An 18468-nucleotide genomic window follows, 5' to 3' on the forward strand; every position below is an offset into this window, starting at 1 on the left:
GAATGTTAAGTGACTTCCCCAAGGTCACACAGCCAGACTGTGTCAGAGGTAGGTCTTGAACCCAGGGTTTCCTGACTCCACTCCATGCACACACACACCAACACATGCCAACACACACGTGCACTGGAAAGACAAAGACAAAAAAAAAAGAAACTTTAAGTCCCTGTCCTCAAGGTGCATACATTCTACTTGGGGGGGGGGGGGGTGGAGAAAGTCAGTATTGGTGATTTTTTTTCCCTCCAAAACATTAAATACACAATGTCACTAGTATATATTGTGAGGCAATTTTCCTGTATAATAATAGGTTTGAGAAGCAGCGTGAAGAAGAGTGAGGGGCACAAGATTTGGAGTCAGAGAACCTGAGTTCAAATGCTGACTCCTACCACTTACAAATTGTAGTGGGCACCTAAACCTCTCTGGACCTGTTTCCTAATTTGTTAAAAAAAAAAAAAGTGAGGGGGGTTGAACTAACTGCCCTCTGAAGTCCAGCCTAGCTCCACATCTTTGGTCCCAGGCTGAATTGTCTTTTTTTGTCCCCAAATGTCCCTAGCTCCCCTTCCTCCCTAAGTTTCTCCCTAGGTGGAGCTCACTGCTTTTTTTTGTGGATTCCACTAGTATGTGAATTGCAAGCCCCAGGGTGTTCCATGGCCCAGGAGCTCTGGGGAGCGCTGGAGATTGGAGAGCTCAGCATCTCCAAAATCAGAGAGCCATTTCATGAGGATGTTTGGAGTCTATAGAAGATCAGGGCAGTGTTGTTCATTTCCTTCTGCTGGTCATTTGGGGAATGTCTCTAGGCCCTTCCTTGTGTTGCCCCATCTCCTATCCCCTTGCTGGTGGTAGTGCATGGTACAGTGACCAGAGCACAGTCTCTAAAGTCAGAGGACCTGGGTTTGGATCCAGACTCCTTATACTTCAAAGCCCTGTGATTTCAGGCAAGTCATTTAGCCTCCTTGGGCCTCAGTTTCCTTCTCTGCAAAATGATGGTTGGATTAAATGGCCTAAATCCCCTCCCATTCTGGAGCTCTGGTCCTATGCTGTGTGCAGAGCATTGTGCTAGGGGCTGGGCAATGTGCAGAATTTGCTTCTGCTCTCTTGGACAGTTATGAGAAATTACATGATATGGATGTGGGTTCTAATTCCCGCCTCTGGCACACAGTTGTATGGTCCTACACTATGGTTACTTTACTTCCCTGGCCTCAGACTGATGATTAGTGACTGCTCTGTGGCCTCTGAAGTCCATTTCAGGTCCAGCTCTAGGATCCTATGTATGATTTTGAGCAAATCATTTTCTCTCACAGGTTTCTTTCTATCCATCGTTCCTAGTTCCTACTGCAGCAACCAAGAACAGGCTCCTCTCCTTGGCATGAAAGCCTTAGAAACTTTCTTTCCTCAGTTTCCTCCTCTATAAAATGAAGGGGTTGGTCCAGATGGCCTCTGGGGTCTTAGATGTAGGATCCTATGATCCTGTCACTTCCCCCACCTCCCAATGCTCCCCCCTCAGAGCCTTCCTTCACTCTGCCCTAAAAGCAGTAAGAAGGACCAAACTATACTTTGGGATCAATGTCGGAAACTAGAAACAGAACAAACGCTAGTTCTGGGAGTCCCATTTTAGGAAGGACATTGAAGAGCTGGAATGTCTCAAGGAAGTCACTGGAGGTAGCTGAAAGGCCGTGACTTGATGCCCCATAAGAACCAGCAATGGAGGCTTTGACTTGGAGGCATCTCAAGAGGATGTGGTAGCTGCATTTGAGTATCTGAAGGGCTTTCACGTCCTTCTTGGTTGCAGTGGTAAGAACTAGGAGCAATGGATAGAGCTTGCAAAGGGAAAGATTTAGAGTGGAGGTAAGGAAAACTGGAGCTAACCATTGGAGCTGTCCAGCAGTGGAAGGGGATGCCTCAGAGGGGACTGAGTTCTTCCTCAGGAGAGGTCTTGAAGGAAAGGTTGGCTAACCACTGGTGAGGTATGCGGTGGAAGGGATTCTTATCCAGGTACTAGGGGCAAGGTGGCTGCTTTGAAGTTCTATGTTTCTGTGCCATCTCAAGCATCAGTCAATATTGTGAGAGGGAGGATTACTAAGGGACTGTTCTTGTGGTCTTGAAATCACAACAGGTAATTTCCAATCCTATGCTTAAGGCCAGCCCAGTCTAGGAATGATGAGTAACTTTCTGAAGCTTTTTTAGCCATCCTGACCCTCCCCTCACCTCTCTTTCCCCTTCCCTCTTTGTCTCTCTCTCTCTCTCTCTGTCTCTCTCTCTCTCTCTCTCTCTCTCTCTCTCTCTCTCTCTTCCCTTCTCTCACTCTCTGTCTCAATCTGTGTCTGTCTGTCTCTCTCTCTCTCTCCCAGCATCAGCATGAATGGAAATGTCATCACTTGCAATGGGGGCTGCCAAGCCCCTGGTAGTTGGCCCTGCTGATGGAATCACCAGCATCCAGTCTGCCATAGGAGCCAGCCAGAGCACCAATAGAGATAAAAGAGTGATGGTATCATTCCAGACTGACCTTTAGCAGGAAAGTGAAACGTATCCAGTCCTCCCATGTCTCCCTTGGTCTCCTTCTCATACCAGATGGGAGTCAGCTGTTCTTCCATCAGTAGCCTGCCCCTAATCATGCTTAATATCAATGGTGTAGAGAACCCTGTGCCTGCTAATGGCTACATCAGGCAGGTAAGGAAGCCAAAGGCAAATCGACCCTGGAACCTCCAATATTATTATGTGTCCTTCCTGTTTCATCCCCAGAACAACTTTGCATTTACTTGCCTTTGTACATTTTGTCTCCCTCCCCAAGTAGAACATAAGCTTCAAGAAGTAGCATGGACTAACGTAGCAGAAAAACCTAGGTTCAAATTCTGCCTTGGAAATTTACTAGCTGTGTGACCTGGACGAGTCTTTTACCTTCTCTGGGGCCCACTTTCTTCATTTGTAAAATAACAGGGTTGGATTCAATGGCCTCAAAGATTGCTTCCCATTCCAAATCATATATATATATATATATATATATATATATATATATATATATATATATATATATGCGGTGGAAGGGATTCTTATCCTTATATATATATGTCTCTGAGGCCAAGAGCCATTGAGCAGCCTTGTGTTGAGATCTAGCAGTGCGAAGAGGGATTCACCTCCCACCATGCATCCCAGCTACAGCCCAAGCATTCCCTCTTGTGCCTCCTTCCCCAGAGCAATGAAGGCTGCACCAGTGGCTTCTCAACAATGAACTCAGACCTGTGGATCCTTGGGGACATCTTTACGAGCCAGTACTGTACCATCTTCGACAGAGGAAACAACCAGGTTGGCCTGGCAACCTTGACCAGATGAGAGCTGGTGCCCTCAGGGCTTTGGGGTGACTTGCCCAGTCCCCTTCGAGTTCCCAGTCTCTATGGTTCTCTCAAATGCTCCTCCCCTGGGATGGTGGGTTGGACGTAGAGCCCTGAATGTTAATAAAACAAAGAGAAAACTAGCCCGTAGACTTGCTTCTCTTTCATCCCTACTTCTATACCACATTATTGGGTTAAAACACTAAGGGCATGGGAACTAGGAGACAAGGGCTAAGGTGGTGAAGTGGAGAGGATCCTGGATTTGGAGTCAAGAGGAACAAGGTCTGCAGCCCGGTTCTGCTACCTCTTACTATCTGCATGACCTTGGCCGAGTCACTTGATCTCTTTGGGCATCAGTCTTTCCCTCTATAGACAATGGGAAAGTTGTCTATCTAGATGGCCTCTGACCTTCCAAGTTCAATGATTCTATTACCCCTTTCCCACCTGTATAATCTACTATGAAAATCTGGTAATGCATCTTGTGATTCCACTGATATAGGGAATATGAGAATGGGCTTAATTGCCTCTATTTTGCTCTAATATGTCGCTAGCCTTTCATTATCCCAGGAGCATTCCATCTTCCCATCTTCCCTAGAGCAGCATTCACAGCTTGTTGATACATGTCTCACTCCAAAATGTTTCATAGCCAAATGGAACAATGTGGCACAGTAAATGTAGCACTGGGATTGGAGTCAGGAAGACCGGAATTCAAATCCTGCTTCAGATACATGGCAGCTGTGTGTGAAGCAAGTTACTTTACCTTTCTCATCTGTAAAGTGGGCATAAATATAGCACCTACCTCACGGCATTGTTGGGAGGATCAAATGAGAGAGGAGATGAAAGGCACTTTGCAAGCCTTAAAGTGCTGTATAAATATTAACAACAGTTGGCTAAGTGCATCTGGAAAATTCCTCTAGTGTCAGGAATCTCAGAGCACCTAGTTTAACTCAGAAAAAAAACAAACCAAGCATCTTCTTTGTCCTATTGGGTGAGTATTCAGGCTCCGTCTGAGAGCCTCTAGTAAGGGGAATCCCACACTCTGCTAAGGCAGCCCTTAAGGCTTTTGCACAGCTCTGACTGGTATGATTAGGACACCTAGGTGGAGCCACAGTGCACAGAGCGCCAGGTGTGGAGTCAGGGAGACTCATCTTCCTAAATTCAAATCCAGTCTCAGATACTTACTAGCTGTGTGACCCTGGGCAAGTCACCTCTCCCTGTTTGCCTTAGTTTCCTCATCTGGAAAATTAACCGGAGGAGGAAATGACAAACCTCTCCAGTATCTCTGCCAAGAAAACCCCAAATGGGGTCATGGAGAGTTGGACACAACCCAAAAATGACTCAACAACGATTGGTTCTTCCTTACATCTAGTCCACTTTTGTCTCCTTGAAACACCCCCTCACCCTCTGGAGCCGGGCAGCACGAGCCCACCTCCCCTTCCCTGTGACAGTACATCAGATCCTTGACTGAAATTAGTCCGCTCTTCTTTGATGTACGCATCCCCATCTCTGGTAACCAAGTCTTATGACACGGGCTCAGAGCTCTCCCCAGCCTCCTTGCCCTTCTCAAGACTCTCTGGCTCATCACCATCCTTCCCTAACTGGGGCAAAACCCACATTTCAGATGAGGTCTGAGCAGGACAGACATTAGCCCCTCTACTGACGTGCTTTTCTCATCTAAATTCTTGTCAAGCCTAGGCAAGAGGGTCCCTGGTCCCAACTACCAAAAGCCAAAATAAGGGCTTGTCAGGGCAAAGATCTGGGCTCTTTGTCCCCATCGGGGATACCAGAACATGCCCGAAGTCAGCTTTAGCTGCTTAGAAGGAAGAGCTGGGTTCACCATCACGTTGTGGGTGGAGGTGGCAGGAAGAGTCAAGCATAGAAGGGTTTGTTCCCAGACTTGTAAGGACACTTCAAAGCTTTGGGGGTAAAAATGTTTCAGGTCCTTGGCTAAAAGCCAGACCCTGTTATCCCTCATAAGCCACCCCTTCCAAAGGTTCACATCTCATCCCTTAAAATGAATCTCCTAAAATGGATCGATCCACCCACTGAAAGGCAGGTCTCTCTAGGGCCTTCCTGTTTTCTGGGTCCTCACACACTCCTTGTCCTCCAGGGTTGGACACTCTCTTCCATCTCTTGGAATCCCTTGTTCCTTCAAAACTCAGCTTGGGACCTTCGCTGAGCCTTCCAGTGCTTGGTGCCTCCTCCACCCACCCAATTACTTTGCAGTCTCATTGTATTTATACGTGTACAGTTTACCTTCTATAGAATGTAAACCTGTTGAGGGCAAGACCCATTTCACTTTGGTCTTTGTAGCTTGGTGGCTGGCACAGAGTAGGTGCTTAATGCTTGTTAGATTGGATTGAACTGAATCCAACTCCTATTCAAGACACGGTAACCAATCAATCCACAACCGTTTATTAAGCACCTACTGTATGCCAGGCATTCTTGCTAGGCCCCAGGAATACAAAGGCAAGGAATGAAGCACTCTCTCAAGTATCTTCTGGTCCTCTGTGAGGAATGGAAGTGATTTCCCCATGCTCCACATGTCACAGTGCACAAGGTTTGGCTGCTGGGCTGGGGGGTTCCCCTCAGATTAAGGCTTTTTCCCAGACTGGAGGGCAGAGGTGAAGATGGGACTTTTCTTCTTCTAGAACAGTGAGATCCTGGACAATTTTCTGAACTTCTCAATGCTCTACACAATTCTGTTCAGGATAGAAATTGAAGAAAAGGTGCCAACCTGCATCGGCAGAGGGACTTTCTTTGTCGGGGAGTACCTTAAGCCAAGCAAACCAAAGATTCTATCTTTATTCCCATGCCTTGGAATGTAGCTATTGATTCCCATCTACACCCTCCGTGGTCTCTGACTATTCTCAGCTCCAATTATTGGTGGGGAGTGGGATGAGAAAGAGAGAGGGGCGGGAATGAGTACGGCAAGCTTGGGGTAACCGAGAAAACCTTTAATTGGAAAACCTCAGGCTGAGAATGAGGCTCCGGGTGTTACACAACCACAGGGAAGTCTTTGAAGCTGATCCATACCTGGTCCAGCTCCAACACATTCTCCAACTCTTCCCCAATTCCTGACCTTCCCCAGGAAATCAAAGAGGAGGCTGGGAAGATAACCTGACAAGATGGGGAAGGCCACGGTCTGCTTCCTTCCACTATCTGTCTGGGCTCTGTGTTCTCTGGGGGAAAGGCAGAATCTGGGATTCATCCAATTTTCCATTCCTGTTGAGAATGGGCTTGGTACTATTGGGATCAGGTGGAAGTCCAATGGGAGGTAAGCCTTTCCCCATCCCTTTCACCAGGAATATCTCAAAAAGTGATCCCAAGTGCTCCCTGGACCAGGAATCAATCAATCCATCCATCCATCAATCTCTCTCTCTCTCTCTCTCTCTCTCTTTCTCTCTCCTCCACCCCATTCCCCACCATGACCTTCCTGGCACAGTTATCCAAACAAGACCTCATTATACACTCTGCTCTCCTTCATGGGAGGGATTCTCTGTAGGCTTCTGCCAAGAAGAGCTGGGAGAAACTGTAGAGGAGGAAGAGAGTCTAGCAATGTTGGGAGAGGATCCAGGAAGCATTGAACTGACTGTGGGGGACTCTGAAGGGTCCTGCTTGGTCTCAACAGGCCCAGAAGATCTTGTCACTTTGATGATGGCTGGCGAAAGCCCCTCAGATCCTGAATGGGCATGGAGGGTTCCCGGAACCCTAGATGGTGGGAGGGGAGTCGATGACTTGGCAGGAAGAGGAGGAGGAACCTCTGGGGAGGCAAGAGGTAGATGAGAGGCTCCCGGTATAAAGTGATCAGGGCACAAGGCCCCTGGTGAGGAACAAGAACCCAGAAAAGCCCTTGGCCGTTGCTGAGGCAGGTGAGAGGGCTCTGGCCCCAGGGGCTCCTTGGGCAAAGTCTCCACAGCAGACATGTTCTTTCTCAACAGAACCTGGAGGTACTGAGGTTTTTTACTCCTTGCCTCAGCCTGGGGGGCTCCAGGGCAGATGCTGCAGTTTTGCAGGGTCACAGCAGCTTCTCCAGGGCTCCGGGCGGCTTTAGGTGGAGAGAGCCCAGGTGTCCCTTCCACAGGAAGCAAGACCCCTGACGGTTTTGGAGCAGGTGGGAGAGGGAAACAGTCAGTGCAAATACCACCCCACCGCCAAGCCTTGAGTACCTCCTGCTATTTGAATGGGCTTCAACCTGACCATGTCTACTCCCTGGGAGCAGGGCTCATGTTCTGAGGCAGCTGGTGCAGCACCTGGAGTCAACAAGTTCTAATCCTGCCTCTGACTCTTAATAGCCATTTGACCACTGGCAAATCACCCAACCTCTGTCAGCCTCAGTTTCCTTATTTGTAAAAATAAGCATAAAAATAGGCACCCACCTCCCAGGCTTATTGTGAGGATAGAGAGAAATAATATCTATAAAACCTTAAAGCAGCAACGAATGTTAGTATAATTTTTCCTTGCCTTTCTGTGGATCCTCGGCACATTGCACAGGGTCTAGCACACAGTAAGTCAGAATAAATCCTTGTTGACTGCTGTTGCCTGACTAAACATGAAAGAGTTGGCTTTGGAGTCAAAAGGACCTCACTTTGAATCTCAGCTCTACCTGGCATGACCTTGGACAAGTCTCTTCCCCTCTCTGGGCCTCAATTTCTTCATCTCTAAAATGGGGGTAGGGGGTTAGACTCGATGGCCTCTGGGGTCCCTGCCAGCTCTAGGCCTTTGATCTTATCATCCTAAGTCACTTCCCCACCTTGCGCCTCAGTTTCCACATCTGTAAAATGGGGATGGGGGCTAGCCTTAATGGCCTCTGGGGTCCCTGCCTGCTGTGACAGTCTTTGACTCTAAGAAAAGGCAGATGACATGAGGAAGGAGGCCCAGGGGGAGGGTCTCACCTTGGCAGGAGGCACAGCAGTCCCCTGAAGCTGGACCAGGGTCAGCACAGGCTGGCTGGCAGGTGACCTTCTCACAGCTCACCTCTCCAAACTGTGTGAGCAGGAAAAAAACCAGTGAGCTGTCCTGCGCAGAGGAATGCCCTTCAGAACCTCTGCCCTCAGGCCTCCAGATCAAAATATTCCCACTTAAAGCAAGATAAACAGAACCACTCCAGCCCCTGCCCAGGAGAGGACAGCTAGCAGAGAACAGGAGCGAGAAAGGGTAGTCCGATGCAAAGCGAATTGGCTCTCAAGTCAGAGGACCTGGGATCAAATCATGCATCAAAGTATCACAGATTTAGAGCTGGAAAGGACCTCAGACCCCTCCCATTTTACAGATGGGGATACTGAGACTTAAGGTGGGAAATGACTTGCCCACACTGCTTTTAAAGGTAGGAGGCAGCATTGGAACTCAGGTCTTCCTTATTCCAAAACCAGTGCTCAACCCACTGAACCACCAAAAACTATCTCATGACCTTGGGGCAAGCTGCCTCCTCTCTTCAGGCCTCAGTTTCCCCATCTGTAAAGTAAGGCAGTTGGTCTAGATGACCTCTAAGGTCCCTTCTGGCTCTGAAATCTACGATCCATTTCAAATTAATCATTTCCTGTCATTCTGGGTTCCCAAAAGAAAGGGATGAGAAGGGTGGGAGTCAATAGCTTTGGGGGGGTGGGTAGAGAGACATAAAAAGGTCTAAGGAAGGAAGGACAGGCTAGGAATGTCTCTGGTGGGTCCTCTCCCCATTCACCTGGCAGACACAGCGAGTACAGGGCTCATTCTCCAGCAAGAACACCTGCCCATTGCCCACCTTCCTTCCCTCATAGTTACAGTCTGCAGAAAGAAAAAAGAAACAGGACCCATATGAGCAGCTGGTGCTCAGCCCAGAGCCCCAGAGCATTCCAATCCCATCACCATTCGGCTCCAGCCTGCCTTTCCAGCATCTCATACATCATTCCTGCTTGTGCATTCTACATTCTGATCACCTCCCACCTCTAGGCCTTTGCCTAGGCTGTGCCCATATCTAAAATGTCTAAACTCCTCCTTACCTCTGCCTCTTAGAATATCAAACTTTCTCCAAAGCTCATCTCAAATGCTCCTTCCTAGAAGAAGCCTTCCTTGATATTGTCCCCCCAATTTCTAGTACCCCCCAAAATAACTGTCTTCAGTTTGTATATATTTTAAGAGACCCAAAGACATGATAGATTGTCAGCCTAGGTGTCAGGAAGACCTGAATTCAGATGAGACCTCAGACATTTATTAGCTGTGTGACCCTGCGCAAGTCGCTTAACTTCTATTTGCCTTAATCCACTGGAGAAGGAAATGGCAAACCGCTCTAGTATCCTTGCCAAGAAAATCCCATGAACAATAGGGTCCGTGGGGTCATGAAGAGTCAGATACGACTGAACAACAACTTATTATACACACACACACACACACAGAGAGTTACACGTTTACCTCATGTGTATGTGCTATTTCTCCCAATAGAAGGTAAGCTCCCTGAGGGCAGGACTGATTTCCTTTTCGTCTCAGTACCTCACACCCTACCTGGCACATGATGTCTGATAAGTGAATGCTGAGAATGAATGAATGAGTGAATGAAGGAGCACAGAGGCGCCTGGTGGGGCTGCTCACTCACCGTGGCAGACAGGGCAGCATTCTCCCTCGGGGTGGAAGGGGTAGGTACAGGAAATGAGGCAGTCCATGGGAGAACAGGCCACGGAACCCAGCTACAGGACACAGAAACACACCAGGGCTTTCTAGGGAGGTTGTAGGGAGATCCCTGGGGATCATGGAGTTTAATAGAACCCTTCTCTCCACCCGTTTTACAGCCCGAGAAGCTGAGACCAAGAGTAAACGCCCCAGATGACCCAGGGAATAAAGGAGAACCGGGATTTGAACCCAAAGCCTTGGTGCTATTGGAACAGCCTGGGCAGGCTATGATCACAGAGAAATGGAGCTCCCATTCTGCTAAGAGACATAGGCCATGAGAAGTGGGGTGGGAGGTGGAGATGAGGAGGGGGAAGTATGAAACCCCTCCAAGGAAGGTTATATGCCACACCCACAAATACAGGGCCTCACTCTCTGTAAGAGGGAGTCGGACAACTGTTGGACAGCCTCAGGAGCTCTGCGAGGCCTTGGAGTCTGAGTTCAAGAGGCCAGTTGCCTGCTAAAGCTATTCCAGAAGGTGGTCATATATTGTGGGAGGTGGCCCTGAGGGGAAATCTGACCCTTTGCCCTTTTACAAAGGAGGGGAGGCAGGGAGTAGCTGGAGCCTGCGGGTGTCCGTAGAGGTCTAGACAGAGCTGACTTGGACCATGAATTAAAGGCAGGTCCGGAGCCATTTCCTGCGGATTGCCAGCATACATCTGCTGGGGTCAGCACTAATATTAGCCCATCGGCATTATCCTACAGCTGAGGGTCTAAAAATGGAGATGTGGCCGCAACCTCCCCCCATCCCATCCCCACCATCCGTCATACCAGACAGATGCAGCTCAGACAAGGATCCAGCACAGAAGGGAAGGTCTCGTTGTTATAGAATATTCTTCCTGTGTAGGTACAACCTGTGGGGGGAAGGGAGACAAAAAGGCAGAATCAAAGGGACCTTCTGTGACGCTCCCAGGAGTGTGTCCTTACAGATCTGGGCCCCACATGATGATGTCCATCTAGCTTGCCTCTCCAAATCCATTTCCTTGTTAAGGTTGGATTCCATTCTGGGTCTTGGTTTTTTTTCTTCCACTTGGTTTGTCAAGTCAATTAACCTCAGTTCAATTTCACAAATATTGTCAATTGCCTTCCATGGGCTTGACACTGGAGACAGAAAGACACAAATGAAACACCCCCCTGGCCACCAGAAGTTTCCATTCTACTGGAGGAAAATGACAGGACACAACTAGATACAAAGTATTTCCAAAGCAATACATAGGAAGTTCCAGAGGGAGAATATAATTACTTGGGGGATGGGGCAGGCAGAATCAGGAAAGGCTTCCTGTAGGAAGTAGCACTCTGAAGAAAGCTAGGAGTTCTAGGGGTAGAATCCAGAGCCCAGTGGAATAATCCTCTTCTTTCCCTTGAGTGGATACCCCCAGTTCAAGATCCACTGTGGAGGTGGCAGGGCTATTCACAGGGTGTGACATCATGGAACTCTGACCACCGTCTTCCCCCTCCCCACCTAGCCCCCACTCTTCTCTCTCCCTAATGCCCATCAGTGGGTCTTTAAAGGCTCTTCTATGTAGCTTTCCTTGAGAGCTCCAGCCCCAGAGACACTCTCCCACTCCTAATCACTCCCTCATCTTATTATCTGCATTGTACATTTTGCAGCTGGATGTTACTTAACTGGTCTTTTCACATGGCTCACTAACTATGTGCAAGTTCTAATTCCCCAACCTGGTTATGCGCTCAGGAGGCCACTGCATCCATCTCAAGGTGCTATCTAAATTCCAAGTTGAGGAACACCACGGATTGGTAATTAAGGTGGGACTTTTTTTTTTTACTGTTTTCTCTTTTAGAATGCTAAAGTAATCAAATGCCTTTGATTAAGTTTTGCTAGGTGCTAAGCCCCAGGCTCACACCCTTTTGCTGATTAGGTATGGAGCCTTCGGGCCCTAAGAAGTGTATATAAACTCAGAGGTTAGTGTTTTGTTTGGGGCTCTCACTTACTGTCCTGTGATTTGAGTATGATTTGACTAGATGAGACTCTGGATAGCCATTGTTAAGAGGCCCCCTCCACCCCGGCTTGAAAACCCAGATGTTGGTGCTTCTCTTTTTGGTAACTATGTATGTGATGTCTTGATCAGACAAAGCCTATCTGTTGAATTGTGTTATTTGCTCTGTTTATATTGTCTCTGTTTATAATTTCTGTTTGTATTTGCTCTGAAGTCCAAGGTGCTGGCTTTTCCCCCTGAACTAAGTGAATGATATATGTATGCTTAGTTAAAGTAAGATTATTAACCCTTAAGGTTGCTTTCCTTAGAAAAGCAGATCAAAGAATCTGTTCTGGCAGCTCTTCTGTGTGCTGGTGTCGTTGGCCTCACACAGCCACAGTAGCAGCAAGCCACGCTGTTGTTACACACCAATCCAGGCACTCAATAATTACAGGTTGGATTGAATGGAACACTAGTATCATGTAACATGGCGGCTGGATGGGACCTTGGTGATCACTTAGGTCAAACCCCTCATTTTACAGATGAGGAAATGGGGCGGGGGGGGGGGGATTGCCCAGACTTGCTTTAAAACTCCGGTCTTTGATAAGCTATTTTGATGGATCTGTAATCAACCCAAAAGCATTCATTAAGTGCCTACACTGAGACAAGGGCTAGGGATACAAAGAAAGGCCAAAAATATCCCAGCCCTCAGAGAGCTTACATTCAGGAGACAAAACAGAAATAACTAGCATACAACCAAGATACAATGCAGATTGGATGGAAGGTAGCCTTAGAGAGAAACGCTGACTCCCATGATCACCTCCACGAAGTGGGCACTCTCTCCACTGACACAGATAGCAGCCCATACTATGAAATTCTTGTCTATGTCCTTCTCGTCCTATGTCCTGTACAGTGGGACCATCCAAGACTCTGGGAGTCTTTCCCTAGTTCCCTTGACACTGTGTACCAGCCAATGGTAGAGCTGAGATGGCAGCATAGTGTCCTTGTATAACTACTGAATTTGGACACGGAAGATCTGAATCCAAGTCCTGCTACCTGATTGTATGACCTTAGGCAAGTCACTTCACTCCCTGGGGCTTCAGTTTCTTCACCTGTAAAGTGGGGACTCGATGGCCTCCAGCTCTATATCCAGGACACAGTGCCCGGTACCCAATAGGCGCTTAATAAATGTTTATTGGCTGGCTGCCTGGATGGATGTCCTTCAGTGTCCCTCCCGGCTCCATCATACTCCTGACTCCATGACCTTAGGTCTCCCCTCCTGACCCTATGCAATTAGGATGAGTTGTGTTCTAGAGCAGATTCGGGAAGCAGAGGACATCCCTTCTCCCTTACCTGCTGAACAGTCAGGGCAGCACTGCCCTGGGATCCGAATAGGATGTGGACAGGTCTCCACGCAGTCTGTCCTCTCACAGCTTACAGAACCATCTGCCTGAAAGAAGGAGGCACTTGACAGAAACCCCTGAGGTGGTGCCTGGAGCCAGGACTGGCTTTCTCACCACTCCACCCATTCAGAAAGAGGAAAGCCGCCTGCCAGTGGGGCTAGCACTGCTCCAGAAGGAGGCAGCTTGGATTCCAAACAAAAGAGAGAGCCAGAGATCACTGATCAAAGCTGGCCCAGCCATACAAGAGAAGGAGATCAAAACTCTGCCCCATAACAAAGCAGAATCCCCAAATCCCTCTCAGAAGGCAGATTGTTCCCAAACTGAACCAGAAGCTGAGGTCAGCCTGATTCATCGCCAACATTGGAGGACCCATTCACCCCAACCTTACACAGTACAGAAAACCCCTCTTTTATATATTGTTTCAACAGGAATGCAAGCTTTACCAAAGGACGGTGACCCAACACTGAAGAGGATCTTAAAAGTGCTTACCAATGCTTTGGGCAAACTGGCACTGAGGTTTGTGGACTCAGCTCACTAATAATGGCTTGGAAAGCATGCATAGTGATTGGTATCTCTCTTTTCAGGAGATCACAGCTCAAAGGAACCACAGAGGCAGGGGTAGGAACCTGCGGCCTCGAGGCCCAATGTGTCCCTCTAGGTCCTCAAGTGTGGCCCTTTGACTGAATCCAAACTTTTTGTTCTGTGAAGTTTGGATTCAAAGGGCCACACTTGAGGACTTAGAGAACCACATGGGGCCTCGAGGCCGCAGGTTCCCCACCCCTGAACCCCTTCGTTTTACAGATGACGAAACGGACTCAGGAAGCTCAAGTCACTTGCCCAGGGTCATAAAGCCAGAAGGTGTCAAAGGCAGGACTGGAACCCAGGTCCTCCTGAGGGCCAGGCCCACTCTCTACTACTGCACCACATGGCCTCTCGTGTTGATTTTTTTTCCCAACATAAGTATTTGGATAGATGCCCAACCTTCATTTCCTCAGATTTGATTTTACAGAATGCCCAGGGTCCTACCCTATTGCACCACAGAGTGACTGGGTAGCTATATAAGAGCTAATGGGATGGCAGCCTGAAGCCGGTAACAAGGGCAGGACCCTGGAGAAGGCCAGGTAACAGGCGGGAGCAGGAGCCTTGCTCTCTCTGGACCAAGCTGGGGAGAACAGGTAAAGCTGAGTGAGGTAGAACAGGTTGTCATTCACCTGGCAAATGCATAACTCACAGGGATCACCAGGGGACCAGATCTGTCCAATGGGAAATTCAATTCCATTGTCATCCAGAGAGCAGCCTGCCCACAAGGAAAGAAGCAAAAGACACTGAGGGTGAGAGAATGAATGGGGGAGAGTGGGAGGGAAGAAATGCACATGGAGGAGGATGGGTGTGCCAACGGGACTGGGAGATGACCAGAGCTAGCAAGTGTCCCATGGAAGCTTGGAGTTGGAAGGAAGACACCATCAAGTCCAACCTTGTTGTTCAGTCATTTCAGTCGTGTCTCACTCTCCATGACGCGCTTTGAGATTTTCTTGGCAAAGATACTGGAGCGGTTGGCCATTTCCTTTTCCAGCTCATTTTACAAATGAGGAAACTGAACCAAACAGGGCAAAGTGACTTGGCCAGGGTCACATAGCCAGTAAGTGTCTGAGGATGGATTTGAACTCAGGTGTTCCTGACTCCAGGCCTAGCGCTCTATCTATCCACTGTGCCATCTAGCTGACCCCTTTCCACATAAGAACCTTTAAATACTTGAAGATGGTATGTTCCTCTCTCTATCATGACCGCCAAGTCTTTGTTCCTGCAGGTAAAACTTTCCCAGTTCCTTAATCCAATCTCATCTTAGTTGAAGACCAAACCATATGATGGCAGAAGGAACTGGGTATATTTGACCTGGAGAAGAAAAGCCTCAGGGGGACACATTCTCTATCCTCCTATATTTGAAGGATTCCTATGTGGAAGAGGGAATAGATTTGGTCTGCTTGGCCTCACAGGGTAAACCTAAGAGCAATGGGGAGAAGTCACAGAGGTAGGTTTCAAGTCAATATAAAGAAAATATTCCCTTATCATTAATAATAATGTAATTTACATAGTGCTTAGCACTGTGCCAAGCACTTTATGATTAGATAATCTCATCTGGTCTCACCACAACCCAAGCAGGTAGGTGTTATTTCTACATTTTAGAGATGAGGAAACTGAGGCAAACATAGATTACTTGGGGGTCACACAGCCAGTAAGTGCCTAAGGCTGGATTTGAACTTAGGTCTTCCTGACTCCTGGGCCAGTGCTCCATCCTACTGTGCCAGCTAGTTCATAAGAGCTATCCAAAAATGGAATGGGCCTTCCATGGAGGAAGCGAGTTCCCCATCCCTGAAGGTCAGAGCCCAGATGAGGCTATTGTAACAATCACCCATGTGTCAGGACAGGGCACTGAATTAAATCCTGGAATCACAGAATCTCTGAGTTGAAAGAGACCTCAGAGACCATCTCTTCTACAAGTGACCATCTCATCTTTGCCTGAAGACTTCAAGTCTGTAGGCCACTGAAAACCCCAAGTCTTTTTCAGATGACTCGCTATCTAGCCACACTTCCTCCATCTTATATGAGTGAAATTGACTGTTCGGACCCTGCTACAGGACTTTACATTTATCCATGTTGAATTTCATCTTGTTAGATATGGGCCAGTGTTTTAGCCTGTCCAGATCTGTCTGCATCTGGGCTCTCATGCAAATGGCCTCTAAGGTCCCTGCCAACCTTGAGATTCTCAGATTCAGCCCAGGGCACAGGGGAGTGGGGAGAGGAAGGAAGGGTCTCGGGGCCATCCTTACCTGACACTGGTGTTGGCTCTCGGCAGGTGAAGCAGCACTGGCCCGGCCCCAACTGCCACTCCTCTCTTGGACAGTCCAGCTCTGGGCAAGGCGTGAAGGAACACTGAACTTCCCCGTTCTGTAAGAGACAGCAACAGACGGTAGCTTCCACAGTTCTTCCTGCAGGCTATTATAAGGGTGGGGACTGAGAGCCAGGTTCTGAAATCAACCTCACTCTCTGTTTCTCATCCTTTGTCTTGACCACACAGATGGAAACCTCCGCCACCAACAACCAAATGACATGGGTTTGTGGGGAGAGTGAGAGAGGAGGGATGGAGCTGTCATCATCCCCTACACGGCTTTAGTCACCCACCTTCCCCCAGGAGAGCTGTTAGGGAGCAGGGCCAGCCACCTCCCTACCTGGCAGACGCAGCTGGTACATTCGTCCCCATCCCCACTGAACTCGGCCCCCTCTGGGTAGAATCGGCCATGAAAATAGCATCTCACTGCAAAGGAGAAATGTATGGAGTCCTCTGCATGGCAGCAGCAGCTCAGGAAGGGGAAAAGATGGGGCATTGTGGGAGGGCAAGGGCCCGCTGCCAGCCAGCAGCTAGAGCCCATGGGTTCTGACTCCAAGGTCAGTCTGGCTTCCACCAGACAATGGGGCCTTTCAGCAGAGGAAGTGACTTGTCCAAGGCCACAGCCGCTCTAATTGCCCAGAGTCCAATGGAGCGTTAGCTCTGCCCAGTCCTCATGAGATCAGGGCATTGCCCAAATGGCAAGTGTATCCTGTCAAACTGCTAAAGTCACACCAGCTGCTTGTCGCATCATGGAAAGGAAAGCCAAATTAAAAAAAAATGGTTTGAAAGCCCATCAGTGGGGGAGGGAACAGCCCCCTCTGCCCGGGTGCTGCTCCCTCCTGGCCTAGCCTAGTGGCCTTTCCACTTTAAATACACACCAATGTCTACAATGTCAAGAATCCCATCTTCAGATTGGAAAATATTTGTGGCCAGGATTGGGTGGAGGCAGAGAGAGACCAGTAAGTCAAAGAAACTTACCTGGAATGCAGGGGCAGCAGTCAGATTGTGGAGGGGTCAGGCAAGGACCTGGAGGACACTCGGGAGCGATGCACGACACGTTCCCAGCCTGAGAGAGCCAGAAAGAGGTGTGTGTGTGTGTGTGTGTGTGTGTGTGTGTGTGTGTGTGTGTGGTGTGTGTGGTGTGTGTGGTGTGTGTGTGTGTGTGGTGTGTGTGTGTGTGTATGTGTGTGTGTATGTGTGTGGTGTGTGTGGTGTGTGGTATGTGTGGTGGGGGGAGCTGAGTGAGGAATAGACCCAGGGATTTTCCTGGGTCAAGCCCCTGCTTTTTTCTCCTCTCCATGACATCCTGCCTCCTGCCCATGTATAATGCCTCTTGACCAACTAGAATCTTCAGAATATTGAGAGGCATGCAGGCGGGCATGCCCACTGGCTTCCCCCCAAATCCATTTATTAGTGAATTTCATTGTGCCAACTGCCCCCGACTCATGAGACAATACACTTCTGCACACCAACTGGGCCAGAAAGTGAGCAGACGTACTTAACAGGAAACCTTCCCCATAGGCCCAGTTGGGGTTACAGGTCCACCATACTCCCAGTGTTTACACGCTGACTCCCTTATTACATTGGCAAATATTTTGCCTGGAGAGAGATCAGCCTCATTGGCTGGAGGTTTCCTCAGGAGTCTTCTCCCCCTCCCTTCCTAACCAGATGGATTGTGTTTGCTGGTTAACTCTTTTCTGCCCACTGAGGGCATCCCTGCCTCAGAGGACCTGGAGAAGGAGCCCTCCTCCCAGCGGGGCTAACCCCACCCTGGCATGTTTCCATACTGGAGTCTCAGAGCCTCATCTGTGGCAAGATGGAGAGCCCACCCTGTGCTGAGCCAGCTCATGCCCTTTCCCCTTTAATGTTCTGGGCCTCCTAGGATTCCCCAGAGAGCTAAGGAAACAGCCCTTGGGGGATGGATAGGGAAGGCGACATACTTACGAGACAGACGCAGACAGTGCAGTTCTCATTGGAAGGGGAGAACACATCCCCTTCAGCTCTGGAGAAACCATCATAAAAACAACCTGGAGAGACAAGGAGGAAATGGAGCCGGCCAGGGCTAGTCCGCCCCAAAAGGGGAAAGGGGAAAGGCCCTGATAAGCTTTCCTACCCTCATGGCCCAGTGAAGAAGGGACCCCTCCAGTGACTTGGATCGAAGAAAAAGTAGGCTCAGAAAACTTGGAAAGAATCATCTATCAACCAACGTGGAACTCATTAAGCCACATCCCCCAAGGGTTAGCCATGCTGGCACCAGAAGGGACCTCCTGCACATGCTGCAG

At 48.8% G+C, this 18468-nt stretch overlaps 1 protein-coding gene and 1 pseudogene across 5 annotated transcripts in view; one reads left to right on the top strand and one right to left on the bottom strand.

The window, feature by feature from the left end:
* LOC118855199 overlaps positions 1-3324 on the top strand; it is a 53744-nt pseudogene extending 50420 nt beyond the window's left edge.
* A 2416-nt stretch (positions 3325-5740) lies between these two features.
* Positions 5741-18468, bottom strand: part of VWCE (von Willebrand factor C and EGF domains) — a 32880-nt gene continuing 20152 nt past the window's right edge. For 3 of the 5 annotated variants that reach the window (XM_036764906.1, XM_036764904.1, XM_036764909.1), the window contains 11 exons: positions 18131-18213; positions 17165-17252; positions 16527-16612; positions 16128-16245; positions 14511-14596; positions 13250-13346; positions 10734-10816; positions 9892-9982; positions 9004-9086; positions 8219-8309; positions 6260-7419 (listed from right to left, as the gene is read on the bottom strand). In XM_036764906.1, coding sequence (XP_036620801.1) covers positions 6788-7419; positions 8219-8309; positions 9004-9086; positions 9892-9982; positions 10734-10816; positions 13250-13346; positions 14511-14596; positions 16128-16245; positions 16527-16612; positions 17165-17252; positions 18131-18213 — 1538 coding nt within the window. In that variant the 3' untranslated portion in view covers positions 6260-6787. Of the gene's footprint in view, positions 6026-6259; positions 7420-8218; positions 8310-9003; positions 9087-9891; positions 9983-10733; positions 10817-13249; positions 13347-14510; positions 14597-16127; positions 16246-16526; positions 16613-17164; positions 17253-18130; positions 18214-18468 lie in introns of those variants that run through there. The other 2 variants (XM_036764907.1, XM_036764905.1) reach the window with 2 other exon arrangements.

The sequence above is a fragment of the Trichosurus vulpecula genome, chromosome 6 (assembly GCF_011100635.1).
Source record: "Trichosurus vulpecula isolate mTriVul1 chromosome 6, mTriVul1.pri, whole genome shotgun sequence".
Taxonomy (NCBI): Eukaryota; Metazoa; Chordata; class Mammalia; order Diprotodontia; family Phalangeridae; genus Trichosurus; species Trichosurus vulpecula.